Source organism: Salvelinus fontinalis, chromosome 8 (assembly GCF_029448725.1).
Source record: "Salvelinus fontinalis isolate EN_2023a chromosome 8, ASM2944872v1, whole genome shotgun sequence".
NCBI classification, from domain to species: Eukaryota; Metazoa; Chordata; class Actinopteri; order Salmoniformes; family Salmonidae; genus Salvelinus; species Salvelinus fontinalis.
Window position 1 is genome coordinate 24,394,096 of NC_074672.1, and position 23,706 is coordinate 24,417,801.

Sequence of the window (23,706 nt, forward strand, 5' to 3'; positions counted from 1 at the left end):
TCCACAAATTTCTTGTTAACAAACTACTTTGTGCATCTACTTGTGCATCTACTTTGTGCATGACACAAGTAATTTTTCTAACAATTGTTTACAGACAGATTATTCACTTATAATTCACTGTATCACAATTCCAGTGGGTCAGAAGTTTACATACACTGAGTTGACTGTGCCTTTAAACAGCTTGGAAAATTCCAGAAAATTATGTGATGGCTTTAGAAGCTTCAGATAGGCTAATTGACACCATTTGAGTCAATTGGAGGTGTACCTGTGGATGTATTTCAAGGCCTAGCTTCAAACTCAGTGCTTCTTTGCTTGACATCATGCGAAAATCAAAAGAAATCAGCCAAGACCTCAGAATAAAAATTGTAGACCTCCACAAGTCTGGTTCATCCTCGAGAGCAATTTCCAGATGCCTGAAGGTACCACGTTCATCTGTACAAATAAGAGTTCGCAAGTATAAACACCATGGGACCACACAGCCGTCATAGCGCTCAGGAAGGAGACGCATTCTGTCTCCTGGAGATGAACGTACTTTGGTGCAAAAAGTGCAAATCAATCCCAGAACAAGAGCAAAGGATCTTGTGAAGATGCTTGAGGAAACAGGTACAAAGTATCTATATCCACAGTAAAATGAGTCCAATATCGACATAAACTGAAATGCTGCCCAGCATGGAAGAAGCCACTGCTCCAAAACCGCCATGAAAAAGCCAGACTACGGTTTGCAACTGCACATGGGACAAAGATTGTGTTTTTTTGGAGAAATGTCCTCTGGTTTGATGAAACAAAAATAGAACTGTTTGGCCATAATGACCGTCGTTATGTTTGGAGGAAAAAGGGGGAAGCTTGCAAGCCGAAGAACACCACCCCAACTGTGACGCACGGGGGTGGCAGCATCATGTTGTGGTTGTGCTTTGCTGCAGGAGGGACTGGTGCATTTCAGAAAATAGATAGCATCATGAGGCAGGAAAATTATGTGGATATATTGAAGCAACATCTCAAGACATCAGTCAAAAAGTTAGAGCTTGGTTGCAAATGGGTCTACTAAATGGACAATGACCACAAGCGTACTTCCAAAGTTGTGGCAAAATGGCTTAAGGACAACAAAGTCAAGGTATTCGAGTGGCCATCACAAAGCCCTGACCTCAATCCTATATAAAATGTGTGGGCAGAACTGAAAAAGCGTGTGTGAGCAAGGAGGCCTACAAACCTGACTTAGTTACACCAGTTCTGTCAGGAGGAATGGGCCAAAATTCATCCTACTTATTGTGGAAAGCTTGTGGAAGGCTGCCTGAAACGTTTGACCCAAGTTAAACAATTTAAAGGCAATGCTACCAAATACTCATTGAGTGTATGTAAACTTCTGACCCACTGGAAATGTGTGTTTTCCCTGCCATTGCATGCCCCATTAACATTGTCTTTGTATGCCTTTTTGGAGTGAAACAGTATGGAGTCCATATTAATGGGTACTGTCAGGATGAACACGGGGAACTCAGGAGGTGGGTGGGATGATGATCCATGACCAAGCATACCTACCCTGTAAAACTGGACATCCTGGTCAGCACTTGTTGATTTGATATTTCACATATTTTCAGTGAATAGCAAACTGTGGTTTGATAATGCTCTTCCACCATATTTTCATGCAGCTGGGGGTCTAGTAGCAGGTGTCAGTGTGAAAACACCCTGATCAAAGAGTGTGAGCAGGAGGCCTGCATCCCAGCAGACATACCAGAAACTGCGTGCCATGTGAGCAGTGAGGTGATTGATGCCTCAACAGGAGTGGCCAGCACTCTGCAGTGTCTCATTGAGAATGCTGTCTCTTTGCATGCTTTTACATAGGCCTACATTCTAATCCACAGTATTTCAATCAGTGTGTCTTCTCTCATAGCTATACTTATGAGAATGAGGGGATGTTTCCAGAAAGCCAGTTTGTGTTCAACTAGGCCACTACCTCCTGAGTTCAAGCTTAGGATAGGGGATGGGGAGGTACAAGAGTTCTACCTCTACTCCATGGACAAGGTCAGCCACTACTTTTGAGCACCTCCAGTCCTGCATGATGGCTCTTATGTCTGGCCCATAAAGAAGGAATTCAAGTAGGCCTACAATGTGTTGTTTTCAGGTGAAAGAAGTGCTGGTCAGTGATGACTTCAAGCCCAACTGTGCCATGGTGGTCCTAGACTTCATCGGACACTCCTTCATACAACCCCACAGGTTTGTATCAGTACATAAATGACACAGGATAACATACACTGAACAAAAATATAAATGCAACATGTAAAGTGTTGGTCCCATGTTTCATGAGCTGAAATAAAATTTCACAGAAATGTTCTATATGCTCAAAGCTGATTTCTTTCAAATTATGTGCACAAATTTGTTTACATCCCTGTTAGTAAGGGTTTCTCCTTTGTTGGGGAGAATAAAAGGACACACAACACAATGCCACAGTGTTTAGGGAGCGTGCAGTTGGCATGCTGACTGCAGGAATGTCCACCAGAGCGGTTGCCAAATAATTTCATGTTAAGTTCTCTACCATAAGACGCCTTCAAAGTTGTTTTACAGAATTTGGCAGTATATCCAACCGGCCTCACAAACGCAGGCCATGTGTATGGCGTCGTGTGGGCGAGGGGTTTGCTGATGTCATTGTGAACAGAGTGCCCCATGGTGGCGGTGGGGTTATGGGTTGGGCAGGCTTAAGCTACGAACAAACACAATCGATGGCAATTTGAATTTGCAGAGATACCATGACGAGATCCTGAGGTCCATTCATCCGCAGCCATCACCTCATGTTTCAGTATGATAATGGACAGCCCCATGTCGCAAGGATCTGTACACAATTCCTGGAAGGTGAAAATGTCCCAGTTCGTCCATGGCCTGCTTACTCACCAGACATGTCACCAATTGAGCATTTTTGGGATGCTCTGGATCTATGTGTATGACAGCGTGTCAGTTTCGCCAATATCCAGCAACTTCGCACAGCCATTGAAGATGAGTGTGACAACATTCCACAGGCCACAAACAAAAGCCTGATCAACTCTATGCAAAGGAGATGTGTCACTCTGCTTGAGGCAAATGGTCACACCAGATACTGACTGGTTTTCTGATCCACGGCCCTACTTTTTTAAGGCATCTGTGACCAGCAGATGCATATCTGTGTTCCCAGTCATTTGAAATCCATAGATTAGGGCCTAATACATTTATTTAAATTGACCGATTGCCTTACATGAACTGTTACTCAATAAAATCTTAAATTGTTGCATTTATATTTTTGTTCAGTATAGTTCTAAAGGTTAACAGTAGTACAACTGTCAATTCTTTAAACACCAACAAGAACAGCAGAGGATTCATTTCTTTTCAAAGCCCCATTAAGAGGAGTTTGTTACCAATTGTGACATGGTTAGGAAACACACTCTTTTCCTAGATGCCTTGATCTATTCTGTGAAATTTCTTGTAAGTCTTACATTTTCTTGTGATTGTGTTGAGGCATGAAACATGAAAGAACGATACAACCTATCATTCCCTATAACAATTTATTTTCTTAGAGTACATTTAAAAGGACTGAGGAAATGTGAGGATGCATTTGTATACAAGAACCCTCCCCCCTCACAAATGACCAAGATCTTTTTAAAGTTACTTGTATTTAATAGTTTGACATCTTGTTATTCTTATTCATGAATTACTTTAAGCATTTTGCATTTTATTTTTAAACTTTCATTCTAAAGTTACTAGATTTGCTAAATATGCATAACTGATATAGGATAAGCCATAAGACATCATCAACAGTTGTTAGAAAGACGGAGTGAGGGGTGGACTGGAGGGAGTGAGAAATAGGTCAACATTTAAAACTCACTCCCAATAACAGCCTGGCATGCAGGCAAAAACAATCTGCAAGCAGAAAATACCAAATTTGCAAAACCCCAAATTTGCTAAACTTAGTATCACTTAATACAAAAGTCCACATCAAATGTACATCTTTATCTGACTTGAGCCCAACTTATGACAAAACCAAATTCTAAAATTATTTTTCATTACAATTTATGAACAGGCTTATAAAACTAACAAAAATCAGTTGGTATCATTATTGTATGCATTTTAATATGAATTCTATAGTCAAAGGCAAATAAAAACATTTAGCTATTTAAATAAATCTAAATTGCTTGTATCAAGTGAACAATGTGATTGGACCAATAATATCATAGAAGGAGGTGCTGGTCCACACAAGGATAGGGTTAGTCTATCCATAGGGAGAACAAAGAAAATAAACACCTATGGTATGGCTGGACAGAAATGAAAGACAAGCACAGACACACTGCAAGCCAAGGAGGTCACCGAGAGTCAGGAGAACATACATTAATTCTGATGTAATCTATCCCCCCTTTTCTCTGATGATGCTCCGCTCTATGAACCAGGCCAATAGCCCTGGGGTTTCTGACCGATCAAGAACACCAATCTTATCCCGTCCCTCAGAGATCACTACCACACTCAGACATAAGTTTACCAGAGATAGTGTTTTTTGCTTTACCCTTCTAGTCATCCAAGACCCAATAAAAAATGTTAACCATACGATAATCTTATACTGAAAGCCGTTGACGACCACCCTGGCCTTAAAAATGTAAACTCCCCTTTTCATTACATTTGACCTTCTCCATTTCCTTAGGCCTTGTTAATTATCTTTTTCTCCCTTGCCCACCTCGAACCTCCCCCACCCTTCCACAGATGGAGACAGAGGGGTGCAGCATTTTCCTTGGCCTGATTTATTTCCCCCTGCCCTCCCTTCTTTCCCCAGCTCTCTATAGCAGGAGACAGGCATTCTTCTTGCCACGTTTCTTGGCCTGCAGCGCCGCCCTGGTGGCCATCTCAAACACCTCCCTCACACCGTCTTTCGTCTTGGCTGAGCACTCCAAGTAGCCAAACGCGTTGATGCGGTTAGCCATGTCCCGGCCCTCCTCTGGCTTCACTGGTTCCTGTTCATGTGTCAGAGTTGGAAACGTGTTCAGAGGCATTCTATGGTTGGCATCCTTTGTGACATACTAAACCACCAATCATTACAACAAGCCAAACAAAAACGTCACTAGCATGTTGGATAAACCAACTAAACAAAACCCTCTGAACCGGTGTATAATTAGACAACAGTACACTAAGTGAAGGTAGCTTATAAGGCAACACAACCACAAACAAATGTGCATGGTTTGTTCAATTTCAATGTTAAATTAAAAAAATATATCCTCAATGGATCGGGGCAATGAGTCTACTTGATGAAATCCCATAATAAGAATTCATAATGCATCCTGTACCTGCTTCATTTTTGCTAACTCCCGACGTGTGTGCTCGTCATTCCGCAAGTCCTTCTTATTACCCACAAGAATGATGGGCACATTTGGACAGAAGTGCTTTACTTCAGGGGTCCACTTCTCTGGGATATTCTCTGTTTCAGACACAGGATCGTTTTAGGAAACTGCTGCAAGTGATACGATAATTTGTTGCATTTACCATGTATGACAAATATGAATATTAGTCACCAAGGTCTTACCCAAGCTGTCAGGACTATCTATGGAAAAGCACATGAGAATGACGTCAGTGTCAGGGTAGGAGAGAGGCCTTAGTCTGTCGTAGTCCTCCTGTCCGGCTGTGTCCCAGAGGGCCAGTTCCACCTAGAACTCACAGGGAGAGCAGATATTCACAGTTACACTGCTGTTTGGCCAAACACTGCAATTGTCTCTGAATAAATTATTACCTATCAAAATGTGTAAACCACAAGACATCCACATTAAAAGGGTGCTTCAAAGTATGTCTTGATGGCAAACTGTGTTACTAAACATACAATCTCACCTGCTTACTGTCCACCTCAATATCTGCCACATAGTTCTCAAACACTGTAGGTACATAGACCTCAGGGAACTGGTCTTTACTGAAGACTATCAACAGACAGGTCTTCCCACAAGCACCATCTCCCACGATCACCAGCTTCTTACGGATCGCAGCCATCTGCAAGACAATGTCTGTTAAAGTATAAATCCAGCAAAAAAAGTGGCAAAAATGTTATTGAAAAACTATTGTGTATCACAGTGATAATATAGCAACACAACAAAGCAAATCAAAATGTGTAGGGGGAAAAAAAAATCGGACATTAATATAGTAATATATTACTGAACAAAAAAAACAAAGTAATACAAAATCCCAGACATTTTCCAGAAGCACAACGAGCTTATTTCTCTCAAATGCGGTGCACAAATTGGTTTACATGCCTAGTTTAAATAAAGGTTACATAAATAAATAAAAACGGGTAAGTCAGTTAAGAACAAATTCTTATTTACAATGACGGCCTACCGGGGAACAGTGGGTTAACTGCCTTGTTTAGGGGCAGAACGACAGATTTTTACCTTGTCAGCTCGGAGATTCAATCCAGCAACCTTTCGGTTACTGGCCCAACTCTCTAACCACTAGGCTACCTGCCAATCCTGTTAGTGAGCACATCAAGAAGCGGATTAAACAGCATGATCATTACACAGGTGCACCTTGTGCTGGGAACAATAAAAGGTCACTCTAAAATGTGCAGTTTTGTCACACAACACAATGCCACATGTTTTGATGGAGCGTGCAATTGGCATGCTGACTACAGGACAGAGGTGTTGCCAGATAATTTTATGTTAATTTCTCTACCATAAGCCGCCTCCAACGTAATTTCAAAGAATTTGGCAGTACGTCCAACCGGCCTCACAACCGCAGACCACGTGTAACCATGCAGCCCAGGACTTCCACAACTGGCTTCTTCACCTGTGGGATTGTCTGGGGGGGGGGGGGGGGGGGGGGGCTGAGGAGCATTTCTGTTTGTAATAAAGTCCTTTGTGGGAAAGAAACTCATTCTGATTTGCTGGGCCAGGCACCCCAGTGGTTGGGCCTATGCCCTCCCAGGCCCACCCATGGCTGCACCACTGCCCAGTCATGTGAAATCCATAGACCAGGGCCACGTGAATTCATTTCAATTGACTGATTTCGTTCTATGAACTGTAACTCAGTAAAATCTTTGAAGTTGTTGCATGTTTCGTATATATATATATATATATATATATATATATATACACACTGCTCAAAAAAATAAAGGGAACACTTAAACAACACAATGTAACTCCAAGTCAATCACACTTCTGCGATATCAAACTGTCCACTTAGGAAGCAACACTGATTGACAATAAATTTCACATGCTGTTGTGCAAATGGAATAGACAACAGGTGGAAATTATAGGCAATTAGCAAGACATCCCCAATAAAGGAGTGGTTCTGCAGGTGGTGACCACAGACCACTTCTCAGTTCCTATGCTTCCTGGCTGATGTTTTGGTCACTTTTGAATGCTGGCGGTGCTTTCACTCTAGTGGTAGCATGAGACGGAGTCTAAAACCCACACAAGTGGCTCAGGTAGTGCAGCTCATCCAGGATGGCACATCAATGCGAGCTGTGGCAAAAAGGTTTGCTGTGTCTGTCAGCGTAGTGTCCAGAGCATGGAGGCGCTACCAGGAGACAGGCCAGTACATCAGGAGACGTGGAGGAGGCCGTAGGAGGGCAACAACCCAGCAGCAGGACCGCTACCTCCGCCTTTGTGCAAGGAGGAGCAGGAGGAGCACTGCCAGAGCCCTGCAAAATGACCTCCAGCAGGCCACAAATCTGCATGTGTCTGCTCAAATGGTCAGAAACAGACTCCATGAGGGTGGTATGAGGGCCCGACGTCCACAGGTGGGGGTTGTGCTTACAGCCCAACACCGTGCAGGACATTTGGCATTTGCCAGAGAACACCAAGATTGGCAAATTCGCCACTGGCGCCCTGTGCTCTTCACAGATGAAAGCAGGTTCACACTGAGCACATGTGACAGAGTCTGGAGACGCCGTGGAGAACGTTCTGCTGCCTGCAACATCCTCCAGCATGACCGGTTTGGCGGTGGGTCAGTCATGGTGTGGGGTGGCATTTCTTTGGGGGGCCGCACAGCCCTCCATGTGCTCGCCAGAGGTAGCCTGACTGCCATTAGGTACCGAGATGAGATCCTCAGACCCCTTGTGAGACGATATGCTGGTGCGGTTGGCCCTGGGTTCCTCCTAATGCAAGACAATGCTAGACCTCATGTGGCTGGAGTGTGTCAGCAGTTCCTGCAAGAGGAAGGCATTGATGCTATGGACTGGCCCGCCCGTTCCCCAGACCTGAATCCAATTGAGCACATCTGGGACATCATGTCTCGCTCCATCCACCAACGCCACGTTGCACCACAGACTGTCCAGGAGTTGGCGGATGCTTTAGTCCAGGTCTGGGAGGAGATCCCTCAGGACACCATCCGCCACCTCATCAGGAGCATGCCCAGGCGTTGTAGGGAGGTCTTACAGGCACGTGTAGGCCACACACACCACTGAGCCTCATTTTGACTTGTTTTAAGGACATTACATCAAAGTTGGATCAGCCTGTAGTGTGGTTTTCCACTTTAATTTTGAGTGTGACTCCAAATCCAGACCTCCATGGGTTGATAAATTTGATTTCCATTGATAATTTGTGTGATTTTGTTGTCAGCACATTCAACTATGTAAAGAAAAAAGTATTTAATAAGAATATTTCATTCATTCAGATCTAGGATGTGTTATTTTAGTGTTCCCTTTATTTTTTTGAGCAGTGTATATATACAGTAGGGAGAACAAGTATTTGATACACTGACGATTTTGCAGGTTTCCTACTTACAAAGCATGTAGAGGTCTGTAATTTTTATCATAGGTACACTTCAACTGTGAGAGACGGAATCTAAAACAAAAATCCAGAAATTTTTAAGTAACTAATTTGCATTTTATTGCATGACATAAGTATTTGATACATCAGAAAAGCAGAACTTAATATTTGGTACAGAAACATTTAAAAAACATTGTAATACATTCACAGACCATGTGCCCTCAGACCCCTACTCCACCACATATATACAGTACAAAATCCATGTGTACATGTATGTATAGTGCGTATGCTATCGTGTGTGTGTATATGTTTGTGTTGCTTCAAGGTCCCCGCTGTTCCATAAGGTGTTTTTAAAAATCTAATATTACTGCTTGAATGAGATACTTTATGTGGAATAGAGTTCCTTGAAGTCACGGCTCTATTTAGTACTGTGCGCCTTTCATAGTCTGTTCTGGACTTGGGGACTGTGAAGAGGCCCCGTGGCATGTCTTATGGGGTATATATGGGTGTCGGAGCTGTGTGCCAGTAGTTTAGACAGACAGCTCGGTGCATTCAACATGTCAATACCTCTCATAAATACAAGCAGTGATGAAGTCAATCTCTCCTCCACTTTGAGCCAGGAGAGATTGACATGCATATTATGAATGTTAGCTCTCTGTGTACACCCAAGGGCCAGCTGTGCTGCCCTGTTCTGAAACAATTGCACATTTTTTTTGTGGCACCTGACCACGCGACTGAACAGTAGACAAAACTAGGGCCTGTAGGACCTGCCTTGTTGATAGTGCTGTCAAGAAGGTAGAGCAGCACCTTATCATGGACATACTTCTCCCCATCAGCTACTGTTGTATCAATATATTTTTACCATGACAATTTACAATCCAGGGTAACTCCAAGCAGTTTAGTCACCTCAACTTGCTCAATTTCCACATTTATTATTATAAGATTTAGTTGAGGTTTAGGGTTTAGTGAATGATTTGTCCCAAATACAATGCTTTTAGTTTTAGAAATATTTAGGACTAACTTATTCCTTGCCACCCACTCTGAAACTAATGCAGCTCTTTGTTAATGTTGCAGTCATTTCAGTCGCTGTAGTAGCTGACATGTATAGTGTTGTCATCCGAATTGCTGCAAAGAAACCACTACTAAAGGACAACAATAAGAAAAAGATACTTGCTTGGGTCAAGAAACACGAGCAATGGACATTAGACCGGTGTAAATCTGTCCTTTGGTCCGATGAGTCCAAATTTGAGATTTTTGGATCCAACTGTTGTCTTTGAGACGCATAGTAGGTGAATGGATGATCTCTGCATGTGTGATTCCCACCGTGAAGCATGGAGGAGGAGTTGTGATGATGCTTTGCTGGTGACACTATGATTTATTTAGAATTCAAGGCACACTTAACCAGCATAGCTACCACAGCATTCTGCAGCGATACACCATCACATCAGGTTTGCGCTTAGTGTGATTGTCATTTGTTTTTCAACAGGACAATGACCCAAAACACACCTCCAGGCTGTGTAAGAACTATTTGACCAAGGAGAGTGATCGTGCTGCATCAGATGACCTGGCCTCCACAATCACCCGACCTCAAATCAATTGAGATGGTGTGGGATGAGTTGCACCGCAGAGTGAAGGAAAATCAGCCAACAAGTCCTCAGCATATGTGGGAACTCCTTCAAGACTGTTGGAAAAGCATTCCTCATGAAGCTGGTTGAGAGAATGCCAAGAGTGCGCAAAGCTGTCATGAAGGCAAAGGGGTGGCTACTTTGAAGAATCTCAAATATAACATATTTTGATTTGTTTAACACGTTTTTGGTTACTACATGATTCCATGTGTTATTTCATAGTTTTAATGTCTTCACTATTATTCTACAATGTAGAAAATAGTAAGAATAAAGAAAAAACATTGAATGAGTAGGTGTTTCCAAACTTTTTACCGGTACTGACTGACTGTATGTATGCATGTATATATTATTTATTTTTTCACTTTTCAAAAAGTGTTAAAGGAAAACTCTACCCAAAAACGATCTTTTGGTATTGGTTTCATCAGTCCATTGTTGATATAGTCCCAAAATGTTTTGTATGTCAGCATCAAGTTTTCAACATACACTACAGGGCCAAAAATATGTGGACACCCCTTCAAATTAGTGGATTCGGCTATTTTAGCCGTTGCTGACAGGTATATAAAAATCGAGCACACAGCCATGCAATCTCCAAAGACAACATTGTTAGTAGAATGGCCCGTACCGAAGACCTCAACATGGCACCGTCATAAGATACCACCTTTCCAACAAGTCAGTTGGTCAAATTTCTGCCCTGCTAAAGTACTGTTATTGTGAAGTGGAAACGTCTAGGGGCAACAACGGATCAGCCGCAAAGTGGTCGACCAGACAATCTCACAGAATGGGACCACCGAGGGCTGAAGTGCAGAAAAATAGTCTGCAACACTCACTACCAAGCTCCAAACTGCCTCTGGAAGCAACGTCAGCACAAGAACTGTTCGTTGGGCGCTTCATAAAATGGGTTTCCATTGCCGAGCAGTCGCACACAAGGCTAAGATCACCATCAGCAATGCCAAGCGTCGGCTGAAGTGGTGTAAAGCTCTCCGCCATTGGATTCTGAAGCAGTGGAAACGCGTTCTCTGGAGTGATGAATCACCCTGCACCATCAGGCAGTCCAATGGACGATCTGGGTTTGGCAGATGCCAGGAAAACGCTACATGCCCCAATGCATAATGGCAACTTTGGAGTTTTTCATAGTTCGGGCTAAGTCCCTTAGTTCCGGTGAAGGGAAATCGTAATGCTTTCAGCATACAATGGCATTCTAGACGATTCTGTGCTTCCAACTTTGTGGCAACAGTTTGGGGAAGGCTCTATCCTGTTTCAGCATGACAATGCCCCATGCACAAAGCGAGGTCCATACAGAAATGGGTTGTCGAGATCGGTGTGGAAGAACTTCACTGGCCTGCACAGATGCCCAACCTCAACCCCATCGAACACCTCTGGGATGAATTGGAACGCCGAATGCGAGCCAGGCCTAATCGCTGAACATCAGTGCCCAACCTCACTAATGCTCTTGTGGCTGAATGAAAGCAATTCCCCGCAGCAATGTTCCAAATCCAGTGGAAAGCCTTTCTAGAAGAGTGAAGGCTGTTATAGCAGCAAATGGGGGGACCAACTCCATATGAACACCCATGATTTTAGAATGAGATGTTCGACGAGCAGTCCCATTTTGGCCCTGAAGGACACATGAAAGCCAGCCACCAACTTCAGCTCCAGTGACTACAGACTGTGTTAGGCTACATAATGAAACATTTCCATAGTGCCAGTTTCCCCCACACAGATTTAGCTTAATCCTCCTGGACTAAGAAGAACATCCAATGGAGAATTTCCATTGCACATAGCCCCTTTGCTCCAGGAGACCTGTACACAGTGGGCTACCGTCACTGAAGGCTACATCCCATATCCCCCAAAACATATTTACCAGTCCTCTGGGTTGACCTATTTCCTAAAATAAAAATTGTCACTGAAGTAAAATCTTTAAACCGGAATACCTTACCAATCGGTATGGGTGATACAATGTGTTTACTACTTCGGTAAAATACGTTTAAAACCACATTTCCCAAGCTCACTCCCTAGTCCCTTCAGTCCGTAATACACTGCTCAAAAAAATAAAGGGAACACTTAAACAACACAATGTAACTCCAAGTCAATCACACTTCTATGAAATCAAACTGCCCACTTAGGAAGCAACACTGATTGACAATAAATTTCACATGCTGTTGTGCAAATGGAATAAACAAAAGGTGGAAATTATAGGCAATTAGCAAGACACCCCCAAAAAAGGAGTGATTCTGCAGGTGGTGACCACAGACCACTTCTCAGTTCCTATGCTTCCTGGCTGATGTTTTGGTCACTTTTGAATGCTGGCGGTGCTCTCACTCTAGTGGTAGCATGAGACGGAGTCTACAACCCACACAAGTGGCTCAGGTAGTGCAGTTCATCCAGGATGGCACATCAATGCGAGCTGTGGCAAGAAGGTTTGCTGTGTCTGTCAGCGTAGTGTCCAGAGCATGGAGGCGCTACCAGGAGACAGGCCAGTACATCAGGAGACGTGGAGGAGGCCGTAGGAGGGCAACAACCCAGCAGCAGGACCGCTACCTCCGCCTTTGTGCAAGGAGGTGCACTGCCAGAGCCCTGCAAAATGACCTCCAGCAGGCCACAAATGTGTATGTGTCAGCATATGGTCTCACAAGGGGTCTGAGGATCTCATCTCGGTACCTAATGGCAGTCAGGCTACCTCTGGCGAGCACATGGAGGGCTGTGCGGCCCCACAAAGAAATGCCACCCCACACCATGACTGACCCACCGCCAAACCGGTCATGCTGGAGGATGTTGCAGGCAGCAGAACGTTCTCCACGGCGTCTCCAGACTCTGTCATGTCTGTCACATGTGCTCAGTGTGAACCTGCTTTCATCTGTGAAGAGCACAGGGCGCCAGTGGCGAATTTGCCAAACTTGGTGTTCTCTGGCAAATGCCAAACGTCCTGCACGGTGCTGGGCTGTAAGCACAACCCCCACCTGTGGACGTCGGGCCCTCATACCACCCTCATGGAGTCTGTTTCTGACCGTTTGAGCAGACACATGCACATTTGTGGACTGCTGGAGGTCATTTTGCAGGGCTCTGGCAGTGCACCTCCTGGCACAAAGGCGGAGGAAGCAGTCCTGCTGCTGGGTTGTTGCCCTCCTACGGCCTCCTCCACGTCTCCTGATGTACTGGCCTGTCTCCTGGTAGCGCCTCCATGCTCTGGACACTACGCTGACAGACACAGCAAACCTTTTTGCCACAACTCGCATTGATGTGCCATCCTGGATGAACTGCACTACCTGAGCCACTTGTGTGGGTTGTAGACTCCGTCTCATGCTACCACTAGAGTGAGAGCACCGCCAGCATTCAAAAGTGACCAAAACATCAGCCAGGAAGCATTTTAACTGAGAAGTTGTCTGTGGTCACCACCTGCAGAATCACTCCTTTTTTGGGGGTGTCATACTAATTGCCTATAATTTCCACCTTTTGTCTATTCCATTTGCACAACAGCATGTGAAATTTATTGCCAATCAGTGTTGCTTCCTAATTGGACAGTTTGATTTCACAGAAGTGTGATTGACTTGGAGTTACATTGTGTTGTTTAAGTGTTCCCTTTATTTTTTTGAGCAGTGTAGTTATAGAATATGCATAAAAACACATCCTTCAATTGTTACTATGCAAGATCCCAGCATGATCCCATTGCACCTTTAGGGAAATATGGAATGAATTTGGTAAACTCTGGAAAACTTGGATATAAACGTTGTATAACCATTGTAAGGCATTCCGAATTGGGCTATAGATTTGCCTTCAGTGAAGGGAAATTTCTTGGAAATAGGTAAAGGGCTGGTGAATATGTTTTCAGGGATAAGGGATGTAGCCTTCAGCGATGGGAGCCCAATGTGTACAAGTCTACTGGAGCGAAGAGGCTACATTGCCTCTACGAATCAGAGTGTAGATGCTTCCACTCAATACCAAACAGTCCCTTTACAAGTCAGAATGTTGAATAATCTTCATTTGAATTTACTCTACCTGTTGTGCGCTGATTTTGTCCTTCTCCCTTTAAAATGGACAAACTATTCACAGAAAAGTATTATTAAACCGACCTCAAAACGTGGATCTGGATTGTTTGCTCTTCACCTGAAGCATGGGCACAAGACGGAAGGACATGCCCGCAATGCATGCATACTACCCTAAGTCTTGCAGGTGTTTACATGGTTGTCGGTTTAATTATAACTCCCTGTAGATATTTTTTCTCAAATTCCTATCCGCAAGAGGACAAACCACACAGACAACCGGTAGAGTAAATTCAAATCAAATTGTATTCAACATTCTGGCATGTAGACATTTTCCAAACAAATGTATGGCATTAATCCCAGACTGTGTAGCCAAGGGTATCACAGCCTGATTCGTTCGGCAACATTGCACAGTGCTTTTCAGTCAATTACTGTTGGAGGCCTGTAAACCCAAACGTTTATGATAACCAAAGCTTGGTTCATTATTTCGCAAATAACCAATACTCAAATTCAGATAAAAACGCCAATACTGGCCATGTCAACCATCTTTCTAGACCTAACTACTGAATTTCAGTAAAATACGTGGACTTTCTTTGTTCCATATTCACATGAAATTACCCATAATACCTAGTGAAACTATCACAACTAGCCAAGAGAAGTCTACCTGCAGAAGACACTGTTTGCCACCACCTGGATGCATGGCCTCAACAACAAAACGCCGCACCCAAACTACTAACTAGCTAATTCCCCCCTTCACGTCAACTCAGTCAGTGTTAGCTTGTTGGACAAACAAATAGCTAGTTACAACGATTTTCCCATTTAAAACACCCAAGTGTAACATATGCTGGGTCGGTGGACGACGGTTTTGAAAATTAAGTCACTTGTCAGTAGTGGCTAGCAAGTTAGCTAGAAAGCTAGAGATCTTGCCCAGGCACTGGCAAGTGCGAAGAGTTGCTAGCTTCCAGACCAGTGTGTTACTAACTTCACAACGGTGATGATGGCACTGTATACCTGGCTATGATGACCTGCTAGCTTTTCCTGTCCAGCTCTGGCTGATGGTGTCTGAAACAAGGAGTCTTTTCACTTCAATTGTTCGTTCGTTTCCGTCATTAATGCTAGCTAGTTTAGCCATCTAATGTTGGCTAATGTTAGTCTCTCGTATTATAGCCCCATGTCATCTTGCCTACAGAAAGCAAGTTTAACGCCTCATTCAAATATTTACTAAATAACTTATATATTTTCAAGGTGAGCAACCAAAGTTATAAATAGTTTACATTTCCTCGTTTTAATACCGTTTTCGTTACAGATGTCCTCGCCTTCCTTCTCTTTTCCTGTCCGACCCTTCAATCCGGCCCCAACAGTGCCCCGCCGATAACATCCGCCTATGCCCGTGATCTCCAGCCAATAGGAAACCTCAAATTAATGAGTGACAGATATTTAAGCCAACAACTCGATAAACGTATACCGGTGCATGGAAAAGTGGATATTTTTCCCCCAACCATATGGTTTCAACAATAGGTTAGGATATTTTGGGGTCAAAGCAAAATTGTATACGGCAGTAAATCAATAATAGGCGTTGTAACGTTAAGTGATTGTAGTATGAACGTTATTGCTTGCTTATGCTCTGTAGAGACAGCATCATGAAGGTCAATGGCAATATTATGGTTGAAATAGGGAGATGTTTCTCATACTAATTGAAAAGCCTTCAACATTGTACACGCATGCCAGATCTTACAACGCCTGGATAGGTATTGAACAAATCAGCTAACCACATCATGGCCGTGTTCCCCTGCTCAGACGTTGCATGCATCAACCAATGGTTGCGTGGCACGTCATCGACTATGCCGTCGTGTACCAGACTGCTATAACATATGTCGTTAGTTGATACGTAAAACACCTAACTAGGCATTGTAAGATCTGGCATGTATCAGCAATGTCTGAACAGGGAAACATGACCATAGCTATCTGATGCACGACTGCACAGTCGATGACATGGAACACAAACAGTGGTTGATACCATGCAACACCTGAACATCTAGTTGGGCAGGAACTCGACCAATGGGATGCCTTGACCCCGATCTCCCTAACAGGGGTAGAGAACTATTGCGCTGCGTCATATGACGAACATCTTTCAAATGTATTTTATTACGCTTTTATGCTAAGCGACTTGGTCATGCGTGCACATATTTAAAACGTATTGTAACACAATCTCTTAATCTACTAAATGTTAAACCAGCAACATGAAAATATGTTGTGGACTAGATTTGGTCCCGGTCCCCTATTTGAGAATCAGGGGCAGAACTTTGATGTTTTAGGTAGTTTCATAATAGAGCTTAACTGAAGCCTATCCCTGAATGTATTGTGATAAGGTGCTGTGGACAAATTTGAGCATCCTTGAAGACTGACAATCAGGTTTAATACAGAATGCTCCAGCGTGGACATACTGATGGAGCAGAAGTCACGACAGCTGTCAGTGAGGCTTTGATTCATCAGACAGTTACGTGCATTATCTTGCTTAGTTACCAGTAGGTACTTAAAGCCATATCTTATTCTTTCAGAATGGTCATTAGACCAAATTCAAGTTTGTCAACCAGCACATTGCTGATGACTACTGTGCACATCCATGCCGTCACTGTGTTGTCAATGTATTCCAGACTTCCTGGAGATGGTATCTCCTACTGTAATATTCTTTGCAGGTGGTGCATGATGACATCACACTTTCACTGCTGTGGTATCATCCATTGGAGATGTGGCCCGGGGCAGGTACAAGGGGCTCGCAGAGCAATGACTGCAGTAGTTTGACTATCGTACTACTTCATTGTCATCAATAGTCAGTTGCTACCAAGGGCTATTCAGTTTGACTGACTACAAAATAATGATCAATGGTGTGGTAGACATTTATTACATTTTACTGACAAGAAACAGTCAGAAATAAACATTATCAGTGAACAGCTCCTTATAGTACATCCTACTCCTCTCCAGCTCCTGGTAGCACAATCTTGCTTGGGTCATAATAGTTCTCCTCCATAAGAGGAAGACCTGCAGCCTCCCTCTGTGTGATCAACCTTTCTGCTTCCCTCCTGGCCCACTGCCTCATACTGGTGAGAAAAAGATAGGTCAAAAAGACTAATCAAATAGTGTTTGTGATGATCAATTCAATATAGCACATAGGTGTTTGTCTTGGATACTTGTTTAGAGGTGCAGAGATGGAGACAACCGAACAGTAACAACAATGGAGGTGCATTAACATTTTGGCCCCATGCATGTACCACAAATGCATTGTTGGCTAAGTTCACCGTAGTGCACATTGCTCTCCATTATACAAAAAAAAAAAAAATCCCATTAGCACAGTATACCTGATCCCCATTTTAGCGCCAAGATGCCATCAATTTGAAAAAATTAAAAAGTAGACGGTGCTGATTTATCAGTGCATTGAACCATGTTGCGAGCCATTGTTTTAAAAACTCAGTAGATTGTTTTAGCACTAAGACATCGTATCTATATGCACCGTTGTCATTTTGAGTCCAGGAACACAGCATTGACTTGTGGAATTGACTGGTCTACTATCCAAAGTTCCATCAGTCCATTGTAATACAGCTTATTGTCCTATGTAGCACCATTGGTAGCACATGGTGCTTGCGACGCCAGAGTTTTGGGGTTGATTCCCACGGGGGAGCAGTACGAAAAATGTATGCACTCACTACTGTAAGAGCGTCTGCTAAATGACTGTCAATCTGAAACCCTATTATCCAAAAATACTTTTCCAAAACAAAAATGTGAATTTGTGCTATGATAAGTATGCTCCGTTACCCCACATCAACTGGATACTACACTGAAGAATATAAAATGCAACATGTGAAGTGTTGGTCCCACGTTTCATGAGCTAAAATAAAAGAACGCAAAAGTTGTACATAAGCTTTTTGTGCATATTTCAATCAAATTGTGCACATTTGTTTACTTCCCTTTTAGTGAGCATTTCTCCTTTGGCAAGATAATACATCCACCTGACAGGTTGGCGTATCAAGAAGCTGAATAAACAGCATGATCATTACACAGATGCACCTTGTGCTGGGGACAATAAAAGGACACAAATGTGCAGTTGTCACAACACAATGCCACAGATGTCTCAAGTTCTGAGGGAGCGTGCAATTTGCATGCTGACTGCAGTAACATCCACCAGAGCTATTACCAGATAATTCAGAGCTATTACCAGATAATTCAATATTCATTCTTTACCATAAGCCATCTCCATTGTTTTAAAGAATTTGGCAGTATGTCCAACCGGCCTCACAAACGCAGAACACGTAACCACGCCAGCCCAGGACCTCCACATTTGGCTTCTTCACCTGCGAGATCGTCAGACCAGCCACCTGGACAGCTGATGAAACTGTGTTTGCACAACCAAATTTCTGCACAAACTGTTAAAAACCGTCTCAGGGAAGCCCATCTGTGTGCTCGTAGTCCTCACCAGGGTCTTGACCTGACGGCAGTTCAGAGTCGTAACAGACTTCAGTGGGCAAATGCTCACCTTCAATGGCCACTGGCACAGTGGAGAACTGTGCTCTTCATGGATGAATCCCAGTTTCAACTGTACCGGGTAGATGGCAGACCGCATATATGGCATTGTGTGGGTGAGTGGTTTGCTGATGTCAACGTTGTAAAGAGTGCCCCATGGTGGCAGTGGGGTTATGGTACGGTTAGGCATAAGCTACAGACAACGAACACAATTGCAATTTATCGATGGAAATTTGAATCCAGAGATACCGTGACGAGATCCTGGCCCATTGCCGTGCTATTCATCCGCCGCAATCACCTCATGTTTCAGCATGATAATGCACGGACCTATGTCTCTAAGATCTGCACAAAATGTTCCAGTTCTTCTATGGCCCGCATACTCAACAGACATGTCACCCATTGAGCATGTTCGGGAAGCTCTGGATCGATGTGTACGACAGTGTGTTCCAGTTCCCACCAATATCTAGCAACTTCAGACATTGAAGAGGAGTGGGACAACATTCCACAATCAACAACCTGATCAACTATGCGAAGGAGATGTCACGCTGCATGAGGAAAATGGTGGTTACACCAGATGCCAACTGGTTCCTTTTTTTCTTTTTCAAAGGTACGTATCTGTGACCAACAGATGCATATCTGTATTCCCAGTTATGTGAAGTGCATAGACTAGGGCCTAATTCATTTAAATTTAACTGATTTCCTTAGATGAACTGTAACTCAGTAAAACCTATGAAATTGTTGTACATGGCGCTTTAATTTTTGTTCAGGCATTGCCTAGATCAGTCCACTTCTCCCAAACAGCATGTGTCAAAGCTATCTTGTAAGAATCCCCCCCCACCCCCCCACACTCCTCCCAACTGGGTATCACGCAGCAACATCTGATGATTTGCATAAAGCTGGGCCTCTGTACACTCTGGTCACATCGCCCACTGTCGTATGGTAAGTCTCCTCACACCGGGAAAGGGCCTTTTTTTAAGTGTCAGCTTCATATTCATCTCCAGCACCACCCCAACATCAACATACAGTTGAAATCGGAAGTTTACATACACCTCAGCCAAATACATTTAATACCAGTTTTTCACACATCCTGACATTTTAATCAGAATAAAAATTCCCCGTCTTAGGTCAGTTAGGATCACCACTTTATTTTAAGAATGTGAAATGTCAGAATAATAGTAGAGAACGATTTCAGCTTTTATTCTTTCATCACATTCCCAGTGGGTCAGAAGTTTACATACACTCAATTAGTATTTGGTAGCATTGCCTTTAAATTGTTTAACTTGGGTCAAACGTTTCAGCTAGCCTTCCACAAGCTTCCCACAATAAGTTGGGTGAATTTTGGCCCATTCCTCCTGACAGAACTGGTGTAACTGAGTCAGGTTTGGAGGCCTCCTTGCTCACACACGCTTTTTCAGTTCTGCCCACACATTTTATATAGGATTGAGGTCAGGGCTTTGTGATGGCCACTCCAATAATTTGACTTTGTTGTCCTTAAGCCATTTTGCCACAACTTTGGAAGCGTGCTTGGGGTCATTGTCCGTTTGGAAGACCCATTTGCGACCAAGCTTTAACTTCCTGACTGATGTCTTGAGATGTTGCTTCAATATATCGACATAATGCTATCTATGTTGTGAAGTGCACCAGTCCCTCCTGCAGCAAAGCACCCCCACAACATGATGCTGCTACCCCCGTGCTTCACGGTTGGGATGGTGTTCTTAGGCTTGCAAGCCTCCCCCTTTTTCCTCCAAACCTAATGGTCATTATGGCCAAACAGTTATATTTTTGTTTCATCATACGAGAGGACATTTCTCCAAAAAGTACAATCTTTGTCCCCATCTGCAAACCGTAGTCTGGCTTTTTTAATGGTGGTTTTGGAGCAGTGGCTTCTTCCTTGCTGAGCGGCCTTTCAGTTTATGTCGATATAGGACTCGTTTTACTGTGGATATAGATACTTTTGTACCCATTTCCTCCAGCCTCTTCACAAGGTCCTTTGCTGTTGTTCTGGGATTGATTTGCACTTTTCGCACCAAAGTACGTTCATCTCCAGGAGACAGAAGGTGTCTCCTTCCTGAGCAGTATGACAGCTGCGCGGTCCCATGGTGTTTATACTTGCGTACTATTGTTTGTACAGATGAACGTGGTACCTTCAGGCGTTTGGAAATTGCTCCCAAGGATGAACCAGGCTTGTGGTCTACCATTTTTATTCTGAGGTCTTGGCTGATTTATTTTGATTTTTCCCATGATGTCAAGCAAAGAGGCACCGAGTTTGAAGGTAGGCCTTGAAATACATCCACAGGTAAACCTCCAATTGACTCAAATGATGTCAATTAACCTATCAGAAGCTTCTAAAGCCATGACATCACTTTCTGGAATTTTCCAAGCTGTTTAAAGGCACAGTCAATTTAGTGTATGTAAACTTCTGACCCACTGGAATTGTGATACAGTGAAATAATCTGTCTGTAAACAATTGTTGGAAAAATTCCTTTTGTTATGCAAAAAGTAGATGTCCTAACCGACTTGCCAAAACTATAGTTTGTTAACAAGAATTTGAGTGGTTGAAAAAATGAGTTTTAATGACTCCAACATAAGTGTATGTAAACTTCCGACTTCAACTATGTGTGGAAACTGCACATTTCTATGTTTTGTAGTAACATCAGTGTGCATTGCATACTAATTGGTCGATGTTACTACAAAACATAAATGTGCAGTTTTCACATATGTTGAGGTTGTGCTGGAGATGATGAATATGAAGCTGTCACTTAGTCTCTAGACTTATCTTCCCCCATCTTTTTTTTACTACAAAACATAGAAACATGCAATTTTCACATGTTTATGTGGTGGTGGTTTTGATGATGAATATGAAGTAGAGACGTTTTGGAATGTCCCTTTAACTAAAAATATCTGTTTCAAAACATTCATCAGTGTAGTTTGGTTGCATTCATCTAGCTCGTTTTTTGTGGAGTCCTCCTAGCAGTGTTATATTTTTACTGTAGCTCGGCTTTTCAGTTGTCACTTACTCATTGTGCACCTGCTCCAGCAAGTGATGAAGATCAAGCCACAAAGTAACAAGGAGGGATGTGCAGTGTGGTTAAACATACCCATGGTCTGGTAAATAGTGGATGAAGGTACCCCCAACCACAATAGCCATAGAGATGCCAAAGAAGAAGGCCATCCTCATGTTCCACTCGTCAACGACAGGATCCTGAGAGAACCCATGATAATCTCGATTCTGTAGAGATTTGAGATTGTTATTATGCTTTCATGCTACACTGGATTGTTAGCTGGCTAGTATTTGCTACACATGAGTGCAGTTAGTAAAGTATTTAGGCACTGTTTGACTGAAGGAATGTGTATTGTTATGTCAAACTACATTGAATGTGAAATATTGTCAATAATACCAGATATGAGCTGGTTAGCTAGAGTAGGGTATTTCCGTTTCGATTCAGAACCAACTCACCTTCTCGAACGCGCTGACCTCTGCGTGTCCATGACTTTCCTTGGCACGTGAAGGCTGCAAATCCGACACAGTGGCCGAACCAGCAGCACCCGAGGGTGGAGATTGCGATACGAACCGAGCCCCAAACGCCGGATTTGTGCGAAAACGGGTCAAGGCAGGCCCAAACCGTGACAACCGGGCGAGCATTTTGACAGGGCAACACTGTCGTGTCGACCCGGCACCGGAATTGTTTGGCCTTTTCATCAGCTTGTGGGCAGATAATTTCAAGAGAGGTTATTGATCGCCACCTACTGGGCGGGGTGTGTCTGCTGTCAGTGGATGTCACCTACCACGAGCACAGCCTACTGGAAATAATGAGATAAGGCAGTTAGTTGCGAAAATATTTTTCTGATGAGGTGCAATGTTTGTTGAGCAAATATTGAATACATTTTTTTTTTTTTAAATATGACTGATGTGGTTTTCTCAACTAGCTACCTTTTAGATGATCTGTAAATCGCTCTGGATAAGAGCGTCTGCTAAATGACAAGAATTTGGGTTTTTTTTAAGTCAAAAGTTATGCACTTTTATTGGGCAAATTGCCAAAATTGCTTCATATATTTCCAAATTGCTTCATTCATACAGTGATTAGAATGACTGTCTTCAAAATGTATGGTAATCAGGCATCCAAAATCTTAAACTGTATCTCTAATACACTGCCTGTCGCTTTTATACTATTTGATTACATATTTTTTATTTCACTTTTATCTTTTATATTGCTTAAAGTCTGTAAGTCTTCTATGTTTAAAACCTCTACAGGATCGGGTCCCGGTTGAGCTAACGTAGGCTAATGCGATTAATATGAGGTTGTAAGTAACAAGAACATTTCCCAGGACATAGACATATCTGATATGGGCAGAAAGCTTAAATTATTGTTAACCTAACTGCACTGGCCAATTTACAGTAGCTATGACAGTGAAAGAATACCATGCTATTGTTTGAGAGTGCACAGTTTTAAACTTGAAAAGTTATTAATAAACCAATTAGGCACATTTGAGCAGTCTTGATACATTTTGAACAGAAATGCAATGGTTCATTGGATCAGTCTAAAACTTTGCAGATGCACTGCTGTCATCTAGTGGCCAAAATCTAAATTGTGCCTGGGCTGGAATAATACATTATGGCCTTTCTCTTGCATTTCAAAGATGATTGTACAAAAAAGCGCATGCTTTTTTCTTTGTATTATCTTTTACCAGATCTAATGTGTTATATTCTACTACATTCATTTCACATTTCCACAAACTTCAAAGGGTTTCCTTTGAAATGGTATCAAGAATATGCATTTTCTGAGCTGCAGGCAGTTAGATTTGGGTGGATACTTAAACATAGCTAGGTAGTGCATTTGGCATTTTGTCCAACAATTGCGTAACAATGCTGCAAACAGATCAAGATGGTCAGGGGGAGGT

At 42.9% G+C, this 23,706-nt stretch overlaps 2 protein-coding genes and 1 pseudogene across 9 annotated transcripts; 1 reads left to right on the forward strand and 2 right to left on the reverse strand.

Moving 5' to 3' along the window:
• Positions 1 to 1,474: 1,474 nt before the first annotated feature.
• On the forward strand, positions 1,475 to 2,230 carry LOC129861446 (uncharacterized; annotated as a pseudogene).
• A 1,277-nt stretch (positions 2,231 to 3,507) lies between these two features.
• On the reverse strand, positions 3,508 to 16,020 carry LOC129860921 (rho-related GTP-binding protein RhoA-C). 8 transcript variants are annotated; one of them, XM_055931846.1, is made up of 7 exons: positions 15,585 to 16,019; positions 8,709 to 8,768; positions 6,375 to 6,452; positions 5,824 to 5,979; positions 5,525 to 5,645; positions 5,289 to 5,419; positions 3,508 to 4,958 (listed from the first exon to the last, which is right to left on the reverse strand). In XM_055931846.1, exons 4-7 carry the CDS (start codon positions 5,977 to 5,979, stop codon positions 4,785 to 4,787), a joined length of 582 nt encoding a protein of 193 aa, XP_055787821.1. In that variant the 5' UTR covers positions 6,375 to 6,452; positions 8,709 to 8,768; positions 15,585 to 16,019; the 3' UTR covers positions 3,508 to 4,784. The 8 variants fall into 8 exon arrangements, with proteins under 8 accessions (XP_055787821.1, XP_055787824.1, XP_055787825.1 ...); XM_055931849.1 differs by having other exon boundaries at positions 15,567 to 16,019; XM_055931850.1 differs by lacking the exon at positions 6,375 to 6,452 and having other exon boundaries at positions 15,585 to 16,020.
• A 1,153-nt stretch (positions 16,021 to 17,173) lies between these two features.
• LOC129860923 (NADH dehydrogenase [ubiquinone] 1 beta subcomplex subunit 11, mitochondrial-like) lies at positions 17,174 to 22,510 on the reverse strand. Its single transcript, XM_055931853.1, has 3 exons — positions 22,265 to 22,510; positions 21,906 to 22,036; positions 17,174 to 17,390 (listed from the first exon to the last, which is right to left on the reverse strand). Exons 1-3 carry the CDS (start codon positions 22,505 to 22,507, stop codon positions 17,261 to 17,263), a joined length of 504 nt encoding a protein of 167 aa, XP_055787828.1. The 5' UTR covers positions 22,508 to 22,510; the 3' UTR covers positions 17,174 to 17,260.
• Between the last annotated feature and the right edge of the window lie 1,196 nt (positions 22,511 to 23,706).